This window comes from Eurytemora carolleeae, unplaced genomic scaffold (assembly GCF_000591075.1).
Source record: "Eurytemora carolleeae unplaced genomic scaffold, Eaff_2.0 scaffold174, whole genome shotgun sequence".
NCBI lineage: Eukaryota > Metazoa > Arthropoda > Copepoda > Calanoida > Temoridae > Eurytemora > Eurytemora carolleeae.
In genome coordinates, this window is record NW_019396888.1 from 199,865 (window position 1) to 227,779 (window position 27,915).

The window sequence follows — 27,915 nt, forward strand, 5'->3', positions numbered from 1 at the left end:
AAAATAAAATAGATACTAAAACTATTATTATTTACTTATCATTATTTATATTATTATTATTATTATTATTATTATTATTATTATTATTATTATTATTATTATTATTATTATTATTATTATTAAAAATAAAATGTAGAATTACGTGTGTTGTAAAAACCTCTTGACAATAAATAATGTCAATTTAAATCTTTGTTTGCTAACAAACATTTAAAATTACATTGGTAAACATTGTTTTAAAGGAAAACATTGCAAAGACTTTATTCGACTCTAAAGGGAAAGTACACTTTGCTTGTTTAGATTTAAAACAAGTATCATTCATTAAGAAAAAATAGGGTTAATGGATATTTTAAGTTCATCGTTCTACTACATTATTATTATAAACTCTCTCAGCCTTGTCCTGGACCCCTGCAGCTGCCAAATTTAATATCCCTGGCTTCCCTAAGAAGGAGAAGAAACTAGAGAGAAGGTTGGAGAGTGAGGAAGGGTTGTATGATGAGCTCCGTCAGCTGTATGACCGGGGGGAGACGGAGACTGCTGAAACTGAAAATGCAGGAGATTATGAGGAGATTTATCAGTCCGTTGTCTCACCAAACAAACCTAGAAGAACTAGATCATTTATCAGTACTCGGAGAAGTAAGAGAGAATATCCCATCAAAGAGTTTCTTGAAACGGAAGAAAATTATCTAGGTAATGTGGAAATAATAAAAAATATCAAATGGATAGCAATTATCTTCTTCTAGGAAATCTTCTAATGGTTCGGGATTTCTTCCGGGACCAGATCAAACAGCTTTCTCCGGAGCTTAAATCCTTAATTTTTAAAAACCTTGATGAAATGATCCTACTCCACTCAACCGTCCTACAGGAACTCAGAGAATCCAAGAATGATGTTGGGAAGGTTTTGATGAAAAACTTCTCCATGTTCTCGATATACAGGGAGTACTGTGTCGGGTTGTCTAGAGTTCAAACAATAATTCAAAATGAAGAGCTTAGGTAACAAAAATTTATTTAGAAATAAAAAATAAAATTTTTCTGAAACTTATTCTTTTAAGAAATCCTGAGTTGAAACAGGAGCTACAAGAATGTCGTCTCAGATCAAAATCTTCTTTTCCTCTCTCCGCTCATGTTGTTATACCGTTCCAACGCCTTCTCAAGTACCATCTAATGCTGGGTAGGTTTTGTCTTGAGACCAAGAACTGGTATTTCACCGCGCTACGATTCATCTTTATATATGAAGTACTAATCTCTGTCTGTCTGATTGTTTGTTTATATGGATGTCCGATCCTAACTCAGGAACCCTTTGACCGCGTTCATCAAATATTTTGATTGGGAAATTAGGTAGAACCCCAAGAATTTTCTTAGCTTGGTTTAAAAATTCTAAGTTGCTTGGGTTGCCTTTTATAGAGAAAGCTGGATATCCAAGTTATTAAAAATATAAAACATAAAATTCTTGATATCTTCCTCTTTCTTAGGTTGGAAATAATGAAAAAAGGTCATCCAGCTTTAAGTTTTCTTTTTAAATTAAAAAACTGTTGCATTGTTTTTAAAATGGTCTATTGACTAATAAAAAAATATATTTTTCATTTTATTATTTTCACCGTGATTTAAAATATCTAGATTTGGTTGCATACATTTAAATAGTTTTTAATTGCCTGTAACACATGTTCTGTTTAGTTCCAGTCTATAAAAGATCTATATTAGGACAAGGAATCCAATTTATATGTTCTTATACTAAAGTATGGTCAAGCATAACAAATGAGTTGGGTTCAAGAGATATGGATATCTTATCAAACATTCTTTTTCAAAGGAAATTTGACATGAGTCACATCTAACAAGATTTGAATCACATCTAACAAGATTTGAGTCAGATCTAACATGTTTTATTCACAATCGCATCTAACATGATTTGACTCACGTCTAACTGCATAGATGTGAGACCTATATAACGTAATGATCTCACATCTTGCCATCGGAACCCCCTATAACGACGCATAATGGTTGAAATATGAGAGAAAATGGAAATTGCGCATTTTAATGAAAATAATTTTGAGCTTGGTTTACTTTATTTAGGGACATCCTGGATGTAATATAAAATAATACAAAAAAATAATTTCCTCACCATCCGTCCTTGACAAAAATGAAATTTCAGTTCTTTAAATTTGAATTATTTTTTAAAAAGTTTTAAGTAGATAAAAATTCCCTTTTTTCACTTTAATGAAAGTTCTGCCTCTGGATTTATTTTTCTCTTGTCCTTGATTCAATTGTAAAATATTGATTTTTTACATAGTTCCTGAGAGCCTGTTTTGCCTTGAACAAGATTTAGTTGCAGATTTGTTATTTCTTGACCATGTCCATTTAATGGAGGAAACGTGAAGAATTTGGAGAATGTGGATTATGCAATAAATCTCAGAGAATAAAGAACAACAGAGTTCACATTAACTTTCGTATTTCCGAATCTTTTGTATCTTTTATCAAATAATCTGCACTCTCTGAGTAGCTTCTGAGATTTTATCGTGTTAAGAATTTTATAATTCATGGTTTCATTCCAATAACATTGATATAGGGTATGGAATTTATATCTTGATACAAATCATAAAATGTTGTAATAGTACAAAGCTCTGGAAATCATAAAAAGAATGAAATTCAAGCGCGTTTGCTAAGTTGTCCAGAGGGAGGGGAGGCTAAACCTTTTTTGGCATTTTAGGAGAGGTAAATCCTCTCTTAAAATCACAGTACACTTTTCCAGGGGGGGGGTGAACTTAGCCCCATACCCCCCCTCTTTATTCTCCCCTGGATGTATAATGCACAACGTTGTCTTCGTTCTTTCTCTTAATTTCTTAAATGCCGCAACAGAATAGGGATTTTTAACAGTTTTATACTATCTAATATCTGTGCAAAATGTCGGGCTGAGTTTCATAGAACAAGAAACTGTCAAATAGGAAGTCGACTTTTAGAACCAAGTTATGAACATGACACAGAGCAATTGTGCAGTGTAAACAGACCCATTTGACTTAATAAGTGATTTAAAAAGTTACCAGTAAAACTATTTGATTTGTAACAACATTAAATACACTAAAGTATTGATTAACTGTCGTCTTCCTATTCCACAGTTTCATGGTTCTCAATGTAGACGGATTCATTCCAATGTTTTTAATTTTAATTGTATAGAAATAAAGTTTTATGAATTTAACAATAATTATTAATTATTTCAGGAGAGATTCTTAAGTTTACAGAAGATACTCATCCTCAGTTCTTTAACCTTCAACTTAGTCAACAGGTTTATATACAATACAGTGATTTATTTGGCTGTGGAGTCATTATTACTAATAAACAGTGTTCCATTAAACATGATGATTTATTGGGCTGTGTAGGTCGTCTTCTTGGAGTCATTATTACTAATAAACAGTGTTCCATTAAACATGATGATTTATTGNACATTTACAATAACATACTGTACATTTCACATAGAATTTATTATTTTTAGTGTCACATTTACTAACATACTGTACATTTTACATAGAATTATTATGTTTAGTGGCACATTTAATAACATACCGTACATTTCACATAGAATTTATTATGTTTAGTGTCACATTTACTAACACACTGTACATTTCACATAAAATTTATTATGTTTAGTGTCACATTTACTAACATACTGTACATTTTACATATGTTTAGTGTCACATTTACAATAACATACTGTACATTTCACATAGAATTTATTATTTTTAGTGTCACATTTACTAACATACTGTACATTTTACATAGAATTATTATGTTTAGTGTCACATTTACTAACATACCGTACATTTCACATAGAATTAATTATGTTTAGTGTCACATTTACTAACATACTGTACATTTCACATAGAATTTATTATGTTTAGTGGCACATTTACTAACATACTGTACATTTCACATAGAATTTATTATGTTTAGTGTCACATTTATACTAACATACTGTACATTTCACATAGAATTTATTATGTTTAGTGTCACATTTACTAACATACTGTACATTTCACATAGAATTTATTATGTTTAGTGTCACATGTAATAACATACTGTACATTTCACATAGAATTTCCAAATATTCATTAATATTCTAATTTTAAATAATCTTGTAAAGTTTACATTCATATAATACTATGAATATTACAGTTTATTCCAAAAAGAATATATTTACAGATTTAGCTAAATTATGTATTTAATTCCTTTAAACTGCAATTTTCAATTTTATAATTTTTTAGAAAGATGTTTGACATGGGTCTCCTGAATCATTCTTATAAATAACCTAAATTTTATTATTGAAATTCAAAATGTATATGCTTCGCGCCTACTTTTCATGCTAATCTTTCCAGGCATTTACTGAGTTTAACCTTGAGATTAACGAGATGAAAAGGTCGGAAGAACAAGAGGAGTCACAAGTATCTCAGGTAGTTCTAGGATATATACTCAGGTACATCAGGTAGTTCTAGAATATATACTGAGGTATCTCAGGTAGTTCTAGGATATATACTCAGGTATCTCAGGTAGTTCTAGAATATATACTGAGGTATCTCAGGTAGTTTTAGGATATATACTCAGGTATCTCAGGTAGTTCTAGGATATATAATCAGGTATCTCAGGTAGTTCTAGGATATATACTCGGGTATCTCATGTAGTTCTAGGATTTATACTCAGGTATCTCAGGTAGTTCTAGAATATATACTCAGGTATCTCAGGTAGTTCTAGGATATATACTCAGGTATCTCAGGTAGTTCTGGGATATATACTCAGGTATTTCAGGTAGTTCTAGAATATATAATCAGGTATCTCAGGTAGTTCTAGGATATATAATCAGGTATCTCAGGTAGTTCTAGAATATATAATCAGGTATCTTAGGTAGTTCTAGAATATATGTTAAGGTATCTCAGGTAGTTCTAGAATATATACTAAGGTATCTCAGGTAGTTCTAGAATATATACTCAGGTATCTCAGGTAGTTCTAGAATATATGCTCAGGTATCTCAGGTAGTTCTAGAATATATGCTAAGGTATCTCAGGTAGTTCTAGAATATATGCTAAGGTATCTCAGGTAGTTCTAGAATATATGCTCAGGTATCTCAGGTAGTTCTAAGTTCCAGTATTTTTTAAGCATTAATATGTTTAGGACACTAAGGATCTCCAGATACTGGAGAAGGTTGAGAGATCAATAAAATCCATGAATCTCCCGTCCTGGTCTAAACTCAAGGATTACGGACGGTTAGTGAGAGCTGGAGATCTATGTGGGTTCGGAAACCAGGGAGAAGCAGAATATGCATTCTTACTTCAGACAATCATTATCTTCTGCTCTAAACCTAGGATTCTGCAACACAGGTTTAAATCTATTCACTAACATTCTTTACAAGACAAATATTGATAAAATCTTAAAATGCGAAATATTTTTTGTATTTTAGCTTTTGGATGTTAATTGTTTTCTAGGTTCCGGTTCAAGTTTGCTCTAAAACTGAAGGATTATGATATTGTAAATGGAGGAGATCACATAAGGAGAGAGTCAAACCTTCTTTTTCAGTCCGTAGTGTTAAACCACTCCCTATTTTATATGTAACATTCGACTCTCCAGAGAGATTTAAAATCCTTAAATCCTTCACTAAATGACTGTATTTCAGTTTTTCTTTGAACCCTGCATCTTGCTTTAGCAAGAGTATTTTCTCTACTTTAAAGGTTTGTCTCCAGGATGCAAAGTAAGATGAATTTAATTCCTCCCCTAGTTCTTACCTGCAAGGGAAAGCATGATATCAGGTACTACACAGGGTTACCCAAAAAGGATAAGACTAAATATCGTCTTCTGTAATAAGTGGAGTCTTTTCATGGTTTGTATAATGAAAATAAATGATTCTATAAAAAAAACCAGTTTACAGTTGCAGGGAATCATGAGTGTACGGAAACAGACAGTATAGATTCTGAAAAGTCGTCTCTGAAGTCTCATCCTCAGAGAGTAGCTCTGGTTCTATTAAGCTCTAGCTATAAAGAATAACATGTCAGAAAATTACAAGATTTTACTTTTAAACATTAGAGGACTGGTATGAGACCGGTGTGTATTTTGTACCTATACAATTTGTAAATTGTAAATTCTCTGTGTAAAAGATATACATCCCTGTGTATCATATTCACTTATTTTAAGTTGTAAAAGTAAATATTTATATTTAATAAATGTAAATGTAAATTGTAAATTCTCTGTGTAAAGGTACAGGGTGTCCCATGAAACATGAAAGTTGGTAAATAGTTTTGAAAGTCTTCTTCCATACACTGTATTAAATATTAAACGCTGTTTGCAGTTTATTTTCTTTAACAAATATTTTGCTCAAATGTATTTTCCTTTGAAGTTAATTTTACTATTTTGACACCTATATGATATTTTTATTATTGTCTTTGGTATTAAATGACTTAACAAATTATGGAAGAAGACGTTCTAAACTATTTACCAACTGTCATGTTTCGTGGGATACTCTGTAATATCCCTGTGTAAATAGTAAATCCTTTGTGTAAAGGTAATATCCCTGTGTAAAGGTAATATCCCCGTGTAAAGGTAACATCTCTGTGTAAAGGTAATATCCCTGTGTAAAATATTTTCAATTTCCTTCCTTGTCCCTGCTGCATAAATCCGCAATAATTGAGAAACCACTTAAAAATACGAATGATTTAGATATAAAAATGAGGAGATATTCTTTGCTCAGTCAAGCTCAAGTTTAAAAAGAGGAGTATACTCGAAATCGCGTCATGAGTCCCTTAAAATAACATATTTCTCTCTCTAGAGTATGGTACCGTGACCTGGAGATGTGCAGGAACCTACTCAGTCCGGCAGATCAGCGCAATCATACTCTGGTCCTAACCAGCATGCCCGGGCAAACCTGCGCTCACTGTGATACAAAACTTCTAGGTTTAATTGGACAAGGATACAGGTATAGGTTGACAGTTCTCGAGAATACATATAAAACAGTCTAAATATGATTTCCCCAAGTGACAATATCCCAAGTGGGAACTGGCCAAAGATAAGCTTTGGCATTCTGAGGCTCCACATGCTGCAATGGGACTGAGCGTCGCGGCAATAACAGGCTATGGGGACCGAGCGCTTCGGATTGGACAGACTTGGGAAGTTGACGCTTAGGGAAAAGCCTTTCGGAAAGTATACAACAGATTTTTATGCTTAGAGATCTTTTAACGGTCCAGCGCTGATAACATTTCTACGAAGCTTGTCCTATCTCTTTAATGTGTTCTAGTCTTAATAGTTTATTATGGGGAAGAAATTCGCATTTTCTCTACAATTTATCTTTAAACGTTCATATAATCCACAATTTTTTATTTCGAGCATTTAGCTTTGTATTCAGACGGTGGTGGAACTTAAGAGACTCAAACCCAAACTGTTTATAAATTTAGGTGCCGAACCTGTCTCAAAGTTCTTCATCTGAACTGTTATCAAGAAACGTCCTGCTCCGTACTAGAGCACGGTGTGGAGTTTAGAAGAGCTGGGAGTATAGTTCTACCAACCCTGTCAGATCGAGGATCTATGGGTTCAACTCTATCCTTGGCTATGGTGCAGAGAGATAACTCGGAGCAAGTCCGCCAGCTTCAGGCGGAGTGGGCGGAGGAATCGGTGAGAATTATCTTTTTTTTCAACAAATAATAAAAATATTTTTGATCAGAAGTCTTAAATTTTTTAAACACTTTTCATTTAAACAACAACAGCTTTAAGTTTATTGTCGTTCATTGGATAAAAAATCCCGAAGTTAGTTTATCTAAAATGAATCTTCAACCAGACCATTGATTCTGGTTTCAAAGCAGATAACTTTTATTGATAAGAATCATCGCCCTTTCTTGAGAAATTGAAATGTTTCTTGATTTTTTTAATTACAATCTTGCTTGATTTAGAGTAATCTACCTTTGGAGTATCAGGCCTGGTATGCAGGAAGGATCTCCCTGGAGACAGGGACGGATAGATTAAAATCTCTCCCGGTTGGAACCTTCCTTGTGAGACAACGAGGACCAGGTCAAGACTTTGCTCTGGATATAAAAACTTCTGAGGGAGTTAAACATCTCAAGATATTCTGTGAACTAGATCAACACAATTGTGAAAAATTCAGCTTTTCTCAAGCTCGTAGTTTTCAGTCGATAACAGAGCTAATTGGATACTACAGGACGAATGATCTCCTAGAGAACTTCAGTTACAAACACATGATAGGAGTAAAACTAGCCCTGCCATATAAGAATGCTTGATGAAGAAAAGAAAAGTGTCGAATCTAGTGATTTTTATGTAATAATAATAGAAATTAGGTACAGGGAGTCCCAAGAAACATGACAGTAGTAAGACGATTTAAACGTCGTCTTTTATTGTTAATATAATTTTCTGCATATATTTGTCAACATTGTTTTTATGAGTAAAATTTTTGAGTTAATAATCAAAAATACCCTTAGTCCTGGCATTTCCAAAATGTGCTCTGCTTTTATATTACCCGAAATATCAAGAATTTCCTTCAGATTTCAACAATTTTGGTTTTACATAACAAAATTGAAATCTGAACGAAATTCTTAACATCTCTGGTAATATAACAGCACAAAAAAGGCAGACCACATTTTGGAAATGCCAGGATTGGGAAAATGTTGTGACTATTGTTTCAAGAATCATACATGTTAAAGTAGTTTGACGACTGAATGTCAAAATAAAATCCAATATCAAAGACGACTTTTAAGACGTCTTGCTACTGTCATGTTTAGTGGGACACCAGCTGTACCTAAAACTTCTTCAAAATTACTTGAAATGTATTATTTTATACAAATGATGAAATCCAAAACAGTTTTCGTTCTTAATTAAAAAATATATTAATCATTCAGGAAACATCTTCCACAGAGAAAATTTTGGAGCATTAGGACTAAAAGCTGATAGATACAAAAAACGTCGAAAACTTTTCCCAGCCTTAAAGGATACTTTATTATATTCTGATATGAAGCATGGAACCATGGAACCATGGAACCATTATATATCTTCCAGAATTTTGATATAATGCGAGAAATTTACGGAATAAAAATAATAAAAAATTTTAAATAAGAAATAAATAAGCGATAATCAGGATTGGAAAAAAAGATCTACAAATATTTAAAAACCAAAGAGACTTTTTCCTACTTCTATCATCTATGAATTCGTTAAACTACAGAGCACAAATAAAATATTCATAATTTACCAACGTAAAGTTGAAAAATGTCGACTTCCGTTATCCTTTAATAATTGTTTTGCATTTAAAATCAAATTTTTATCCAAAATAATCTTAATATAATTACAAATGTCGTGTTTAATTTTAAAACTAATATGTAACGATTCATTTTTTTTGGAAACTTAGTGGATACTTTAATTCAACAAAAATCGCTATAAATTAGACATTTATATTACTTATTCATGATTTCTTTACGATATCGATCAACATCTTCCTAAAGTCTAATTGTATTCACATTTTAAACTTGATAAAATTGCTCGTCTAAACTTGATGTTATTTTAATTCTCATTGTGCCATTTGATCGTTTTAAGGCTTAAAGAGGTAAAAACTTTCTCAATATTTACATTTTTAACATTTTTTAGGATTCTTATCACTATTTTTTTTAAAAGAATAAACAATTTTTTAAGAAAACTTATCTAAAAAGGTCAAACGATTTCGAGATTATATAAATCCTTTGATTTAGGTTTAGGTTTAGAAATTCTTAGAAACATACATACATATCTAAAATCTGGTTTCGGTTATTCACAAGTCGAAGACCAAATTTTTTTGTTGTTTGAAATAAACAATTTGTATAACATACATTTATTATTTATGAAGTAAACTCGATAAATATAACAAACACATTTTAAATTAACTGGTAGAATAGGATAAAGATAAATATTATTTTTTTCTTAAAAAATTAGAGACATCAAGACTCAGATCTTATCATGTTATTTAATTTTTAAGTTCAAATGATGATCTTCAACAGACTCGTTTTATGTAATTCAAGATTTTAAGTATAAAAATACTTTAATATTGGCAAAACAATATTCAATGGGAGCAAAAAATATAAACCATGCCCCCCGAATTATCCAGTTTTGATTTATTTCACTTTATCTATGCCTGTAATATAAAGCAGTTCATTATAAACCCCTGAAGCTCCTGGAGTTCATTATAAACCCCTGAAGCTCCTGGAGTTTATTATAAACCCCTGAAGCTCCTGGAGTTCATTATAAACCCATGAAGCTCCTGGTGTTTATTATAAACCCATGAAGCTCCTGGAGTTTATTATAAACCCATGAAGCTCCTGGAGTTTATTATAAACCCATGAAGCTCCTGGAGTTTATTATAAACCGCTGAAGCTCCTGGAGTTCATTATAAGCCCCTGAAACTCCTGGAGTTCATTATAAACCCCTGAAGCTCCTGGAGTTTATTATAAACCCCTGAAACTCCTGGAGTTTATTATAAACCCTTGAAGCTCTAGGAGTTTATCTAATAACGACAAGAGGAACTGTCATATTCTTTGCAAGCCTATTGAGGATTAAGTCTCCTAACCCTCTCTCTAGCTCCAACCAGGCGTACTTGTCAATCAAACAAACAGACTCCAACGGGATCTAGACAATAACTAATCAACTCAAAAAGAATTATTTTCTTTTTCTTTCAAACTTTGCTTGAATTACTTTCCAGAGTATTAAAACCATTAGTTCCAAAACTTATGGTAAAGTTCCTCTCAAAGATTTTACCGAGGGCCAAAAAGATCGATCGATTTTATAATTTTTCCGTTGATCTTGAAAAAAGTTTAAATATTTAATCGTTCTGATAAAAAATATAAATATTTACTTATTTGAAATTTACACATAAAACCGGGGTTTCTAGCAATGGCTATTTAAGAAAGTATAGACCAGTGTGAAAGAAAGTAAACCAACTGTGCTTTGAAATAACAAGTTAAAAGCTGTGAATAGGAGTTTTTCTACGGTCAAAGACGACTTCCTAGTCTTCTATCAATTAATATAATTCCATTTTTTAGAATAGCTCTGCATTGAATATGTTTGAGACTAGTTTACCTTTACAGATATTAGAACAGTTATACAGGATCCATCATTAGAGTTTGCTGGTCTACCACTGTGCTCTAGACTCAGTATTCCATGCAACTAAACAAATAATCTGGCATTAGGATCTATAGAACAACTTAAACCACTGTGCTCTAGACTGAGTAATCCATGCAAATAAACAAACAATCTGGCATCAGGATCTAGAGTAACATCTTAAACCACTGTGCTCTAGACTAAGTAATCCATGCAACTAAACAAACAATCTGGTATCGGGATCTAGAGTAACATCTTAAACCACTGTGCTCTAAACTCAGTAATCCATGCAACTAAACAAACAATCTGGTATTAGGATCTAGAGTAACAGCTTAAACCACTGCGCTCTAAACTCAGTAATCCATGCAACTAAACAAATAATCTGGTATTAGGATCTATAGTAACAGCTTAAACCACTGTGCTCTAGACTCAGTAATCCATGCAACTAAACAAATAATCTGGTATTAGGATCTAGAGTAATATCTTAAACCATTGTGCTCTAGACTCAGAGATCCACGCAACTAAACAAATAATCTGGTATTAGGATCTAGAGTAATATCTTAAACAACTGTGCTCTAGACTCAGAGATCCATGCAACTATGATATGTGGAGCACAAATTAAAATTTAAAATTTGAGGATCTATGCATTTATTAATTAATTGTCCCTGCAGGGTATCTAAGAGGAATTATATTGATCAGTAGATCTGCATAAAATAGAGATCAATGCTTGATCTATTAAATTGTCCCTGCAGGGTATCTAAGAGGAATTAAATTGATCTGTAGATCTGCATAAGATGGAGATCAATGCTTGATCTATTAAATTGTCCCTGCAGGGTATCTAAGAGGAATTAAATTGATCTGTAGATCTGCATAAGATGGAGATCAATGCTTGATCTATAAAATTCTCCCTGCAGGGTATCTAAGAGGAATTAAATTAAACTGAAGATCTGCATAAGATGGAGATCAATGATTGAACCAGATATTAAAAACGCAGAAGTTCAAACTCCAGGATATGGATTAAAAAACTTAGTTGCTCAGATACAATATTGTGCCTGTTCTAAATTAATTCAGTGATACTCAAATCCACTCCATTCCATAATATAATGTTTTTTATTGTACTGTGCGCAGATGATTTATCAAAATTTTTAACTTTACGAATTTTCTTCCGTCTGATATTATTTTTTTTACTAAAAACACCACACTTTTCTGTACATAGGGTTTGAACGACAAATCAGTGATTAATACTTATTTAATTTTACTGAATTATCTTGTAAATAAACTGCTGAATATGGCTAAAATGATAAAAAAACTTAAATGCGAAGAACTGAATATTAATATATTATATTGCAGGTTGGCACCACTGGTTCAGCTAAACCATAAAAATAATTAAACTATTTTATTCCTGCTCCAGATATAAGGTTACATACGGTTCACAGACAAATATGCTTTAAGACTGCACTGGAGGAATCATAATCCAGGTTGGACTCTAGAGACAGAGTTTAGATATCTTTAGATACTCTTAATACATCATGAAGTTTATCATAGTTTGGAGGAGCGGAGTAGTATTAATAACTCATCGGTAAAGGGGGTGATCACGAAAAAAGAAAGGGGGTATAGGTTTACGGCGAAAAATAAGCGCTTCTGCTCGTTACTTATCTAACTTCTATCTGTTGCGTCTATAAGGAGAAAATTGTTAAAAACGACTCACACCAAAGAACGCAGCGTCCATACAAATTCAGAGAGATGCAGCAATCAACTCGGATCGTAAACAAATCAATTTAATTCCGAACAAATCATTCAGATATTACAAACAATAGTCATCGATTATTTTTCGACGCATTCGTATATAGTTAATATTTCATAATATTTTTGATTTTGTTTTTTTAAATAATTTTCGCTGGCGCTAGATTTTCAAACATTCCAGAAAAATATGAAAATGTCGTCTTTATTATCAAAAATCCTCGAAACAGGAATAAATGTTTTCAAAAGTAACTCTCAGATCATGAAAAATACTAAATATTATGAAATATCAACTATTTACGAATGCGTCGACAAATAATCGATGACTATTGTTTGTAATAACTGAATGATTTGCTTGGAATCAAATAGATTTGTTTACGATCCGAGTTGAATGTTGCATCTTTCGGAATTTGTATCGACACTACGATTAGTAGATTTTTAACAATTTTCTCCTTATAGACGTAACAGATAGAAGTAATAATTAGTAGCAATCAAAAGCGCTTATTTTTCGACACAAGCCTATACCCCCTTATATTTTTCGCGAACGCGATCACTCCCTTTAAAACACAATTAAACCAAAGGATTAGAATAGAAAAGAGGGTTAAAAGGAAGAAAATTGATTAAGAATAAGAATAGTAAGAAGAGGATGATTAGAAAAAGATGATCAAGGATTAGCATTGGAAAAAATGAAACATGATTTTTAGTATGCATCAGCATCAAGATAAATCATTAATCAAACATTGGAAGACATTTAAAAAGAATATTTTAGCAAGTGATGCCTGAAGATGAAAGAAAAGTATATCACCTTGTGCTGTGGAATATCAGCTCCGAATATTTCCGTGAGAAACTTCTTGAGAGTTGAGTGAATTGAACGCATAGGATTGATATCGCAGACGGGTAGATGAGCTTCTGTCTTCTCCGACACCAGGACGTTCATCCTGTTGTTTGTCTTCTTCCTGATCAAGATGACAGTCCGGAGCAGCAGCTTATTGTGAGGACGCAGAGCAGGAAGAAGAGGAGCATGCCAAGGTTCAGGGAGGGACCTGAACATAATCATTAAGATGGACGGACGCACTAGAAAACGCACTGAACGGAACCGGACGATTCTTCTATAAACTAATTTTTTGTTGAAAAAAATAAAATCAACCAAAGACGACATTTAAAGAACCTTTAAGAAATATGCAAACTAATACATAATGAATGAAGAATTCAATATATAATGATGATGAAGACATAATTGATTCTACTATTGATTTCATCACAAATTTCTTTTGAGAAATATGTTCAATTTTCAAAAACAATAAATTACTATTGAAGAATTTTGTTAGTTTTTTTTGTGTGTAAAAATTATAAAACTTAAAAAACGTTTTGTAAGTTTCAAATGAATCTTGATATCTTTATCTAAATACTGCACTCTCAGTTCAACTACCATATCTAGCCAGTCACCCCCTTTAAAACTGACGCACAAAAGTAAACACATCAAAGTGGACGCACAAAAGTAAACACAATAAATTACACACAATAGTTGACGCACTAATAAGACGCACTAAGATGAAGGTACTGAAGTCTATGCAGCAAAGTTTACGCATTAAAAAGTATGCCCTAAAGAGGAACCATACAAGTGTAATATCTTCTAATATTGAATAGAATAAAGGGTTACCTGGTTAGCATTGAGTTGTATAGTTTTCCTCTCTCAATATGTGGAAGAATATCATTACACCGTAGAGACATGATAGACAGATCATCAACCCACTTAGCCTAGTGTAATCAAATATAAAAATATTAATCGATTTAGTATTTTTAAGTGAAATTTTCAATTGATTATATATCTACATTTTACATACCGAGATTTCAAAAGTAACAAAAATTAATTGATTAATAATATTAAAATAATGTTAACGTCCATGTTTAATTATACTTCTTGTAACCATATTATCTTAGCTAACCAATTTCAACACATATGTCTGACATACATATCTTAATGGAAATCCAACACTAAGGTTATTCTTAATGAAGCCCTTAATGGATAAAAGGTTAACTAATATTATAAAATTTGATCTTGAAAATCTACAAAATGAGAATAGGAAAACGATCCAGGGAAGAAAAAAAAAGGGAGAAAAAAAAATAAAAACTTGTAACATGAAAAGAAAAAAGAAATTTTTGTGAAAAAAAAAGAGAATTTGAATAGGAAAAAAGGATAAATGAAAAAAAATAAAATAGGAAAAAAAGATAGAGTAGGAAAAGATAATTGGAAGACTAAAGGACTGGTGGACTAGAGCACTAGAGGACTAGATGGCTAGAGGACTGGAGGACAAGAGGATTTAAGGACTGGAGAACTTAGGGCTAGAAGACTAAATGACTAGAGGACTAGAAGACTGGAGGACTAGAGGAGTAAAATACTGGAGGACTAGAGAACTAAAGCATTAGATGACTGGAGGACTAGAGGTCTAGAGGACAAAAGGACTAGATGGCTAGAGAACTAGAGGACTGGAGGACTAGAGGACAAGATAACTGAATGACTAAGGGCTAGAGGACTAAATGACAAGAGGACTAAAAGACTTGAGGACTGGAGGACTAAATGAATGGAGGACTAGAGGACTAGAGGACTAAAGGACTAGAGTAAAATGTACCTGAAGAGATTCTGAATCTGCATCTGCCGGAGTCTTTAATCTTCCTCCAGTAACAGTTCCAGTTACTACAAACCTATACCAGGATCCACTAGCAGACTCAACTACAATAATAATATTATATTTATATTATATATATCCTATACCAGGATCCACTAACAGACTCAACTACAATAATAATATTTTATATATATATAAATATACATATACTAGCCTTAAAGGGGCGCTTCGCCCCCATCTTCTAAATTAATTGTGAACATGTTCTCTTTGTGTACATCGTAAAACAAAACAAAAACAATTCGCGGATTTTCACAAAAAATTTCGTGGAATTTCAAAATTTTCAAAAATTTAATGAAGATCGAATTTTGATGGAGACAAATATTTAAAATTTTGATCATTCATAAACCTTCCCTGTGGTCACGTGATGTCCCACAAAAAATTTGGGCCCGATCGGTTCAGCCGTTTTGACGTTTATTGGATACAAACAAACAAACAAACAGACAGACAAGCCAAATTTATATTTAGATATCCTATACCAAAACCCACTAGAAGACTCAACTACAATAACAATATTATATAAATATATAATATATATATAGATATATATATATATATATATCCTATACAAGAACCCACTAACAGACTCAACTACAATAACAATATTTTATATATAATATATATATCCATAACCAGGATCTACAAGCAGACTCAAATATAATAACAATATTCTATTATTTTGGTATTTGTGGTTTTATGTCTTTCTTGTTCAAAATCAAAGCATCTTTTATTAGCAAGGACTGGAAGCAGTCAAAATAAACTAGAAGAACTACTACTATACTACAATACTAAAATAAAATTCCTACAAAGTTTGCAAGCTATTTAATATTTTATAAACTCAAAAAATATCCAAATACTTATTTACAAATTATCTCACTAGATAATACCAAAATTACCTCCATGCAAAGATAATAATGACCGATTTACAACGGTACCTTTGAAACCTTAATCTTATCAAAAATGTGGAAGAAGAAAAGTGTTTATAAGCAAGAAATGCGCAAGTCACTTTTGCAGAAAAACCGAAAATTGAAATAAACAGTTTAAATAAACAAAAACATTGATATCTAATACACACTTGATCAGACAAAGCTTTCTAGGGCCCCGTTGTGAATCGGACATTGCCATATTTGCATGAAGAGTCACTGGAAATTACATTTCCAGTTCATTAAACTATTTAAAAAAGAATATCTTCAATTGGAAATGATAAAGGAACTGATTACTCTCCTCATACTCTAATTTTCGAAACTTTATATCAATACAACCTGCATAATCAATTGGTCTAAGTTTGAAATATCACCATGAGGTTGGAATTATATGGAATTAGAAAATTATACTTTGAGGCAAGTGTTCAGTTTATTCACAAGAGTATGCTACCTAATAGTAAAGTTGTACACTGGAACTCTAATCCTGTCTCCTCAAGAACCTCTCTAGCTGCAGCCTCAGTAATATCCTCGCCGGCCTCCATTTTACCGGCCGGCAGGTACCATTGACCGGCACAAGAGGATTTAGCCTCCTGCATCATCAACACCTTATTTTTAATTAAAATTAGCAAAATATTTTACATTTTTTCTACAGTGAAACTCTTAATAGCGAATACATCGAAAGAATTCAGAAAATGTCGTATTTTTCACTTTCTGATAATGGAATGTTGCAGATATTTAGTTTTTTAATTAAATGGCTATTTACTTATTTTCGCAAATACTGAAATTTACGTAATATAGTATAAAACTCATTGAAAAATTGTCAAGACGACATTTGATAAATTCTTCTGATGTATTCGTTATTAAGGGTTTCACTGTAGCATTATCATATTACTAGTTTTAGAAACCGTAGTATTCCACAGTTCAGAAACTATAAATAACAATTACACAGGAAAACTTAGAAACACATTTGAGCAAGAAAATAAGTTAAGATAGACAGTTTATATTGTTTTATTTTTTTTTGACAGTCCCAAATAATGTAATTTTCTGCATTGGCACTCCAAACATAAATTTTGGGAATGTTTTCAAAATTATTAACAAATGTAGTGTAATATCAAACCATTTTTAAAAAATTAGGCTTTTAGGGTACTTCGCGCCCATCTTCTATTTCAATTGTGAACATGTTCTCTTGTACAACACCAACAAAAAATTTTCCCGGATTTTTTCAAAAATTCGTAGATTTTCAAAATTTTCAAAAATCAAATTTTGTAAAAGGCAAATTTTTGAAAATTCGATCATCCCTTCCCTGTGGTCACGCAAGGTCCATAAAACAATGTTGGGCCTAATCGGTTCAGCCGTTTTGACGTTCATTGGATACAAACAAACAAACAGAAAAAGTATGTACTTTAAATATTCCCAATGTTATATGTAATTTTACAACCGTCGCTATATTAAATAAACATTTAGTTCCCAAATAAGAGCTGACCAAATAAACTTTAAAACAACCATCTAATCTCAAGCTAAAAAGTTAATCTATTTTCAATGTCAATTGGATAATTACTGGCCGTGTATTAAGACATCAAAGAAAACTGGAATACAGGATAGTAAACTGGGTATGCACTATGCAGGAATAAGATACGGCATAGGATAGAAACAAAACTACATCATAACATTTTTCATTCAAAATCTTTCTTTTTATGATTGTTTATAAAGTTTTTAAAAATAACTTATTTCAATTAATATTAGTCAACAAAGATTTAGAAAAAAACCTTCGAATTTCAGAAAATTTTCTCTTTCAAAGAATAACAGAATAAAAAGAGTATCAAACTTCTAATGGACACAAATAGTAGATTTTCAATAAAATAAATTCTCAAAGTCTACAGATATTTGTTGCATAACATCAGATGTTTTTTTTCTGTCGGTTGTTAATAGCAAAGAATACTATAGTTAGTTGGCTGATTGTTTACAAACTACCCTAGCTATGTAAACATAAACATTGATACATCAAGGTTAAATGTTCATAGTTCAAACAGGAGCTAAACAAACACTTTAAAACCCGGAAAGAAGGAAACACATACTAACAGTAAATCAAGTTTTCATGCGCTCGTCCGTCCTTTGTCATATTTTAAAAAGTAATTTTTACGCTTCTAGGCGTAACAAACCCAAACCGATTTTAAGACTCAATCATGAGTTAAAATAGTTAAGAATAAACCAGTGTCTTGTTAACATATTGTAAATTCCTGAACTGATTCAATGCAAAATTATTTACATAAATTGATAAAAATTGACAAGTTCAAGATCAGGAGTAAAATTTGACTCCCACGGATATTAAATGGTATTCATGTATCTAAGGATATTCACGGAGAGGAGTCCGAACCCGGTACTGGACGGGTTAAACCTGCTCCTAGTGTTTTTTTCGAACCTGAACGTAATTCAGTACAAGAACCTAAATCTAAACAATAAACGAACCTAGAAATGAACCTAGACCTACATAAATCAGACCTAAATCTAAACAATAAACGAACCTAGATATGAACCTAGACCTACATAAATCAGATCTAAATCTAAACCTAAACCTAAATGAACCGAGTTTTGCCAACAATCAGATTTTTTAATCCCTAATTCCTATATCTCTATACAATTTGATATCGTAGACCTGTAATCTTTCAAACTATGAATTCTGTCAGATCAAATATGCTAAGTTTGGAATATCAGGTTTCAAAGATATATAAATTATACATTTTTAGTTTGTGGCAGTTCCTTCGGACCAAAAATAAACCTAGCTCTGAACCTAGTTCTATAAAATTAAAACTCGAATCTGAATAAAGGAATTGAGTCTTTGCCACAACTCTGATTTTCTAATCCTTATACATTTTCAACCCAATGTTGTAGACCTTAAACATTTCAAACTATGAATCATGTTGAATCAAATATTTCAAGTTTGAAATACCAAGATTTACACCATCCGGTTGCAAAGTTATGGAGATAAAAAAATTTGGGTTTGTGGCAAAAACTCAATTTCTTAGATCTATTCCTGAACCTAAACTGAAGAAAGACAAGAACCTGGACCTAGATTATCAAACCTAGGACTGAACCTAAATATAGATCTGGACCCAAACTGAATCAAGATGTGAACTTAGATCTAAAAGCCAGATCTAAACCTAAATCTACATCTAAACCCAAACTGAATCAAGATCTGAACTTAGATCTAAATAAGCCAGATCTAGGACTGAACCTAAATATAGATCTGGACCCAAACTGAATCAAGATGTGAACTTAGATCTAAATAAGCCAGATCTAAACCTAAATCTACATCTAAACCCAAACTGAATCAAGATCTGAACTTAGATCTAAATAAGCCAGATCTAAATCTGAACCTAATCTAGATCTTAATAAAAACTAAGCCAAGATCTGAACCTATAGACCTAGATAAATCAAATCTAGATCTGAACCTGGAACCCAAGCAATAACTACAGCAAACACAAATATTTGCTTATTATCTATGCAGTAGATGAAGGCTTCTCTGTTCTTTGTATTGGTTTTATCCAGGATAAGAGGTCGAACCGACATAGTATTGGATAGAAGCTTTAGAGAACAAAAAGACTCTGTATCTCAACCCATCCATACCGAAGATAAAAACAGGAATTCCGTTGGTTCCCGTCCTTACCCGGGGATAGAGAGGAAACATGGTTTGAACCGTCCTTTTTATTCAAACCAAGATCGTTTAATATCCAAACTAAAGGAAAGATAAAGAGGAAGTAACCGGATAAACAGGGTACAAATATATGACTGTTTGACCTCACCAACAATGCTTTAAATGTTTATAGTCCGTGACATATTTTGAAATTTATGTTTTTATTTTTATGAGAAGGTTCCACTGTGACAAGATTAATTTCCATCATAATGTCTAATCTATTGACACTAGGTGGAGAAGATTGATCTTTGATCTAAGGGTAGGATTGATGAGAAGTGACACTCCTGCAGATTACGCAAACCTTGGAACCCGTCCCAACTCCGGACCCTGAGATATACACGAGACACTAATAATTCAGGACACAAGGGAGAACGATTAATCATGAGAGAAGAATTCTTTCTTAAACAAATTTGCAATTTACTCCCCCTCCCATTCCCAACCATAAATAACGGCAACCGAGTACTTGAAAATTAAAGTGGTTTTGTGAGGGGGGGGGGTCATGTATTTAAGATGACCTATTCCTTGTATGGTTCGAGTTCTGCATGAATAGTTTTCAATATTCATGCTCTAACAACCAGATAGAATCAAGGTTCAATAATTAAACAAAATTATCGAGCAAACTATTTTCTGTTGCAAAGTTATGCTTTGAATTCTCATTCAGAATACCAAAGATAATGGGGAAATTAAAGAAGCGGACATCCAATTAAGATGATTGAAAAGAATTATTTGAGATACGGGAAAGAGGAAAGAAATTCTAGAGATATATGGAGAAGTAGGAGATATATGGAAAATTAGGAGATATATGGAGAATTAGGAGATATAGGGAGAATTAGGAGATATATGGAGAAGAAGGAGATATATGGAGAAGTAGGAGATATATGGAGAATTTGGAGATATATGGAGAATTAGGAGATATATGGAGAAGTAGGAGATATATGAAGAAGTAGAAGATATATGGAGAAGTAGGAGATATATGGAGAAGTAGGAGATACATGGAGAAGTAGGAGATAAATGGAGGAGCAGGAGATTCATGGAGGATTAGGAGAAAGATGGTATAAGACATTGTATTGGAAGAGTCTAGATATATGCATAAAGAAAGAATTGAGATAAATAATGGAAAGGTTTTTATTATACAAGAAAGAGAACAGGAAAGGATTCAGAATGGCATAGGATCAAGATTAAGGATAGGATTAGAGTAGAGGAGACTAAACCACACAATAGATTGAACTGAGATGAGCAGTGAAGAGGAATGAAGAGAAACCTAGTCCTGTATCATGACCGGAAACAAATCCTTAGTTCATGGTTATTAGATTTAATTTGACGCAACTGCATAAAAACAAGTGCTGTAATTATTAATAAACACGCGCAAAATTGGTTTTTTAACAAGTTTTGTATGTGCTTCAGAGCTCTTCTTCGCGCGGTTCAACTCAATTTACACTTGGTAGGAGAATCATCATGCAAAGGTTTTAGGTCCAACCTAATCAGAGTTTTGTATCCATTAACTCAAGGTTCGGAGAGTTCTTGTAAAGGATTACCAACCCTCGTTTATTATCCTTAACGTCAACATTAAACCCATTCTAAGATCGGCGCACTTTTTGTTTTAAGTAATTATCTTATTTACGAAGCAAATCTGCAAATATCTTATAAAGGAGGATGCTGGCGCGGCAGGTTCCCGAGCAAGGTGTTTAATTTGTAAGAAAATGTAGGTTGTGAATAAGAGATGCACGATGTTTACAAGTTTTTGCGCTTCCTTTTCTCATTATAAGACTAAATTGATTACCAAAACTTTGAACACCAGGTAAAAAAGCCAAGTGCACATTTTAAATATGGAGAAGAGAAATAAACTGCTACAGCTCGTGTATTTATCAATACATTACAATGAAGAAAAAATTTTATTTTTATTTCTACCAATCTTTCAACCAGCAGAGACAATTAAACAAAAATAAAGTTGTCAATTAACATCTTCTCTTTGTTCACTTGTAAACTTGTAATTGGACATATACTTGTCAGGGATCAAACCATTTTTAATAAAAAGTCGTCTAAATTGTATTGATATAATCGTCGACCACTGTACTCTACGGTATGATCTATTTGAACACCATATGGTAGAATAAGAATATGACTGAGGAAGATGAGTAGACAAGATGTAATATTAGAAGCAAGTCAACCTTCAACTTTGATCTACATGAATCCACCTCTCTAATCATATAATCCATTATTCAAGATGACACTCTGCAAATTATAAAACAATTCTAATCTCCGGGATATCAGGTTCAACAACTTGTCAAATATATCGAGTCAGAATACTTGTGATTTTAAGAATTTACATTTACTTCAGAGATAAATTTAGGTAAGTAAGGGTGAACCATTTTTCTGGAATCATTTTTAAGAACCAACATACATAGAGATCTTCTAGGAATTATAAGAAATGTTTATAGAAGGTAATTTTCACAAAAATAAAAAATGTCCGTCGGAAATGGGTTTAAATGATAATAAAAGTGGCAAAGAATTATTAGTAAAAGTGTAAATGAAAAATTTGAAAATGATATTGTTACATTGTAACCATGTCTTAGAATTCCTAGAAGAATACATGATTGGTTCTTGGAAATGATTCAAGAAAAATGAGTCTGCCTAAATGTACAGTGTGTGAAACATCATATAGTGCTTTGGTTGGATATACGTAATTAATGTTTTGAATGGTATTCAACGTACTTATTTATTATCTAGGAATGCATATTTTATATCATACATGGTTTTCTTTAAATTGGCATGCCTAGTGCCTGTGTGTCGTATGTTACACAATACATAAAAAACGCTGTCTCAATTATCCTTGTGCATTGTACAGTCCAGACTTAAAGAGCCTTAATTAGACTTAATTAAAAGTTCATAGATTGGCGCATCCGATTAAAATCGGTAAAGACTTTTTCTTGCATGAGATATCATTGTTTTAACCTGTAAATTTGATTGTTTTCAATTGTGGTTTCTTTATAAAAGGGACTGTGCGGATTTCTTCAATTAATTAATTTAGTTAACACTTTTAAAGATAGAAAAAAGAAGTTATTTTTTACATCATTGATCAAATACAGGTATTGAGGGTACCATCGTGAATCAGTAATGCCCCTTTAGGTAGTGGCTTGAACATAACGATATTCTCTTAAGATCTCGTTAAAAATGATAATTTTAAGGATCGTTTTATTTCCTGAGATTTGACTTAAAGATAATTAGTTAACTACATTCCTGGTTCTGTAAGGCACCGCTGCAATTGACATTAGCAGCATGAAAATTTCGAGGATGGATCGGGAAGGGGTGGGGCTGGTGGGGCATACAGTTTTATTCTTAATAAACCTAAATAACTTATTAATTGATTAAAAAACTTTGAAGTCTTCTTTGACCTTGGAAGTACTCAGCGGCATTCCTTTGACAATCTAATTTTAGAAATATTTTTCATGAAACAATCATAATGTAATTAAAATACTGGTATTTTTTAAATGTGGTGTGCCTTTTTTATGCTTTTAAAATGACTGACTCAATAAAATAACATGAAAAACTTACCTCTCCGTTTTCGTTAAAGATGACAGCTGCAACAATATATACTATACTCTTCTGAACTCGAGGTTCAAAATCTACAGGAGCTGCCGGAGCAACTCCTTTAGCTGCTACAGCTTCATATTGATCAGCTAGGCTGAAATCACAGAAATCGTGCTGCTCCTCGTAAGGTCTTCCATCCATCAGCAGTCGCAGTTGCTCCTGTAATATGGTTTCATTATAGGGTAGGTTCTTCATATTCATTTTAGGGTATATCTTCATATTCATTTTAGGGTAGATATTCATATTCATTTTAGGGTAGATATTCATATTCATTTTAGGGTAAATATTCATATTAGGGTAGATCTTCATATTCATTTTAGTGTATATATTTATATTCATTTTATGGTAGATATTCATATTCATTTTAGGGGAAATCTTCATATTCATTTTAGTGTAGATCTTCTTATTCGTTTTAGGGTAGATATTCATATTCATTTTAGGGTAGATCTTCAAATTCATTTTAGGACAATGTTCATAATTAGTTCATGTACATGTTCATTGTTCATTATTCGTTCATGTCTAATGTACAAAATCATCTCCTTCTCTAAGTTCTTGTCCCTGTACATGTTCTTTGTTATGTCCAACATAGATTTTCATGTCTATTTCTAGGCTCCTGTTTAATGTTCATGTCATTGTTCATGTTTATGATATTTTTTCTGTAAAATTCCTTGTTCATATTTACTGGATAAATTTGTAAATATTTACATGAAAGCATAGCCTAATAAGGTAAATATGTGAGTACAAGGAGACAGGGTCATGTTTCTGAATGTTTGAAGTCTGTATATGTTGTATATGTTGTATATGTTGTGTATGTTGTATATGTTGTATATGTTGTGTATGTTGTATATGTTGTGTATGTTGTGTATGTTGTATATGTTGTATATGTTGTGTATGTTGTATATGTTGTATATGTTGTGTATGTTGTATATGTTGTATATGTTGTATATGTTGTGTATGGATAAGATATGCTGAACTTGTTTACAACCTTACTTCGTGATTATTAGTAACCCCTAGGCTTAACAAGACATCATATTTTTATTCAAATACTCACTCCACATACATACTCTGTCCGGCAGGAAGGACAGGTATTAGAACTAATATGACACCCAATTTATTCATTTTTGAAAATGAAAATGTCATATTTAGTTTTGTCCTGACCGCTTATATCCAATACGGTCCAGTCCTGTTTTTTTCATTCCTGTCATATATACAGTCATGTTCTGCCATATATCCTATCCTATCCTATCCTATCCTATCCTATCCTATCCTATCCTATCCTATCCTATCCTATCCTATCCTATCCTATCCTATCCATTACAGTTTTATTCTATCCTATCCAAACCTATTCTGTCCAATCCAGTCCTGTTATGTCCTATCCAAACCTATTCCTTCCTATCCAGTCCCGTTATGTCGTATGAAAACCTTTTCTGTCTAATCCAGTCCTGTTATGTCCTATCCAACCCTGATCTGCCCTATGCAGTCCAGTCCTGTCATTTTCTGTCCTGTCCAGTTTTGTTTAATGTCCTGTATGCAAACATTCACGATTCACGTTGTAAACCGTCTTCTACTTGTAACAATATGATTTTGAGGTTAAAGGTCCGAGGAGTACAAGGAAGAAGGAATACAAGGTTAACCATTAATATCCTATCCATCCCTCGATCCCATCTGTAGCACATACACTTTTATCTTTACTACCCGTACTGTATATTTATGGGATTTAAATCAAGATAAAATCTCTAAGCTGGATACCTTCAAGTTTAAACATATTCTATAAACTTTAAAATAAGTGAATAAATTTGCTGACTTCTCAATACCAATACCAATGAATAATTTACTATAATTTTCATCGTCAAATAAAATGTTTGAGTGTAAAATTGATTGCATAACTTGCCATAAAAGTATTTCTATCTTAAAAGAAAAATTCTTGTTTTCTTTGGTATTAAAATTTTCATAATTGGTATGGGAAATAGCGAAAAGTATTTACATTCCAAGGGGTTTGTAAGATCAGTCTTTTATCCAACAAAAAAGTAAGCCTAGACAGCATTATTTTCTTAAATGTAAACGTGTTAAGCTATTGACATAATGAAAAAAAAAATCAAATAAGTTGTATTTACCAAGTCAACCACTACCCTACCCCATCCCATCTTATCCCATCTTATCCCATCCCAATCTTATCCATTCTTGTCCCATCTTGTCCCATCTTATCCCATCCCAACTTATCCCATCCCATTTTATCCCATCCCATCTTATCCCATCCCATCTTATCCCATCCCATTTTATCCCATCCCATCTTATCCCATCCCATTTTATCCCATCCCATTTTATCCCATCCCATTTTATCCCATCCCATTTTATCCCATCCCATTTTATCCCATCCCATCCCATCTTATCCCATCTTATCCCATCTTATCCCATCCCATCTTATCCCATCCCGTCTTATCCCAACCCGTCTTATCCCATCCCGTTCTTATCCCATCCCATCTTATCCCATCCCATATTATCCCATCCCATCTAATCCCATCCCATTTTATCCCATCCCATTTTATACCATCCCATTTTATCCCATCCCATTTTATCCCATCCCATCCCATCTTATCCCATCTTATCTCATCCCGTCTTATCCCATCCCGTCTTATCCCATCCCGTCTTATCCCGTCCCGTCTTATCCCATCCCGTCTTATCCCATCCCGTCTTATCCCATCCCATCTTATCCCATCCCATCAATTATCCCATCCCATCTTAACCCATCCCATATCCCATCCCACCCCACCCCATCCAATCCATTATATTAAATTCAACCCAGTTCCAACAATTTCCGATTTCAACCAGTCGCAACGATTTTGACGCTTAAATGGAACCTTGTTGTTTTGACCGAGTATTCTGAGAATGCGGATACCATTTAGAAAAGTTTTCAAATATTCACATTCACTACATCAAACACATTCAAACCAAGCTAAAGCCCTTCAAATTGATGAATCTGAAATAATCGATTTTTTGTCATATTTTCACACGGATTTGGAAAAAAGTTGTTAATCGATTGAACAATAATCATCTTTTGTATGGACAGACCACAAATATCTCAGGCTGGTTGATTTCTTCGTATTCAACTTGTTTAAGCGTATTATTATTTCCTCCATTTTCATATTTATGTGTAACATTTATTTTCAAGTTGGCTCAGTTTCATTTGCCATAAGTAACACTTGTCAAAATGGTTACATTTGCAAAAACAGATAAATACCATTATTACAAATATATTAAAAAGGTTAGGTTATGACTTCTAAGGAGCCACAGGCTACAATGGGGCCGAGCGCTGAAGCTAATACAGATAAAAGAATCGATAAAAAAAAAACGTAAAAAAATATGAAAAATCTAGCCATTATAGCAATATTACGACAAATGAAACTGATCCTTAAAGTTACAGTTTAGTAATGTGAATACTGACAATAAATTTTAAACTAAGAAATAATTAATTTCAAGAAACCGACAACCCCACAAGGGGGAAATTGACATGAAAAATGAGACTACTGTAACATTGTTTCAAAAATCACAAAAAAAGTTTTCCTACCCCCTCCCCTCATAAGATGCGGGAGAGAAATGAATTTTGAAGAAAAATATATATCCCTGTAAAACATATTAGTTTTTATAATCTTTTAGTACAAAATAATGACAACTTGAAATCTAAGTTGTCATGTTCATTGATTACCCCCCTCCCCCACCCACCATTTCATTCTCATTTAACGGGTGCACAATGCACATATATTGAAGTAGATTCAGGGATTTATTCAGTAAAAGAACGCCATAATTGTATTTGAAATGAAGAATTTTTATTATAATAACTTAGATAGTAAGAATTTCAAGTAATTGTCCACTGAGAAGGTCAAATTATTGTAAAAAAAGGTAAAATTGTTTAATAATATAAGGATAAGGATATCAAGGACGGTTGTCAAATTAAAATATTTCCTCCCTCGTTTTATAACTTAGTATTCTGAACTTTATACAAGCCAATAGGGCGTGGTCAAGCAGTACATATTTAAGGTTGGGAGCTGAGTATGTAAGGTTGGGAGCTAAATGAGTAAGGTTGGGAGCTGAGTAAGTAAGGTATGAGATCTAAGTGAGTAAGGTTGAGAGCTAATAATTAAGGTTTGAGAGCTAAGTGAGTAAGGTTAGGAGCAGAATAAGCAATGTTGGAGCTAAGGGA

The 27,915-nt window shown here is 32.6% G+C and overlaps 2 protein-coding genes across 4 annotated transcripts in view; one reads left to right on the top strand and one right to left on the bottom strand.

Annotated features, from left to right (window-relative positions):
• Positions 1-380: 380 nt before the first annotated feature.
• Positions 381-8,592, top strand: LOC111709791 (protein vav; the record flags this gene model as incomplete). Its single annotated transcript, XM_023483697.1, has 11 exons — positions 381-687; positions 741-990; positions 1,050-1,168; positions 3,210-3,274; positions 4,362-4,436; positions 5,152-5,357; positions 5,463-5,528; positions 5,718-5,783; positions 6,797-6,943; positions 7,419-7,635; positions 7,911-8,592. Coding segments are annotated over 11 exons (1,863 nt in total), but the record flags the coding sequence as incomplete, so codon positions are not given.
• A 1,537-nt stretch (positions 8,593-10,129) lies between these two features.
• Positions 10,130-27,915, bottom strand: part of LOC111709798 (8-oxo-dGDP phosphatase NUDT18) — a 43,755-nt gene continuing 25,969 nt past the window's right edge. For 2 of the 3 annotated variants that reach the window (XM_023483707.1, XM_023483708.1), the window contains 7 exons: positions 23,682-23,876; positions 16,890-17,043; positions 15,462-15,562; positions 14,492-14,589; positions 13,637-13,874; positions 11,071-11,157; positions 10,130-10,620 (listed from right to left, as the gene is read on the bottom strand). In XM_023483707.1, coding sequence (XP_023339475.1) covers positions 10,495-10,620; positions 11,071-11,157; positions 13,637-13,874; positions 14,492-14,589; positions 15,462-15,562; positions 16,890-17,043; positions 23,682-23,876 — 999 coding nt within the window. In that variant the 3' untranslated portion in view covers positions 10,130-10,494. Of the gene's footprint in view, positions 10,621-11,070; positions 11,158-11,464; positions 11,537-13,636; positions 13,875-14,491; positions 14,590-15,461; positions 15,563-16,889; positions 17,044-23,681; positions 23,877-27,915 lie in introns of those variants that run through there. The other variant, XM_023483709.1, reaches the window with a different exon arrangement.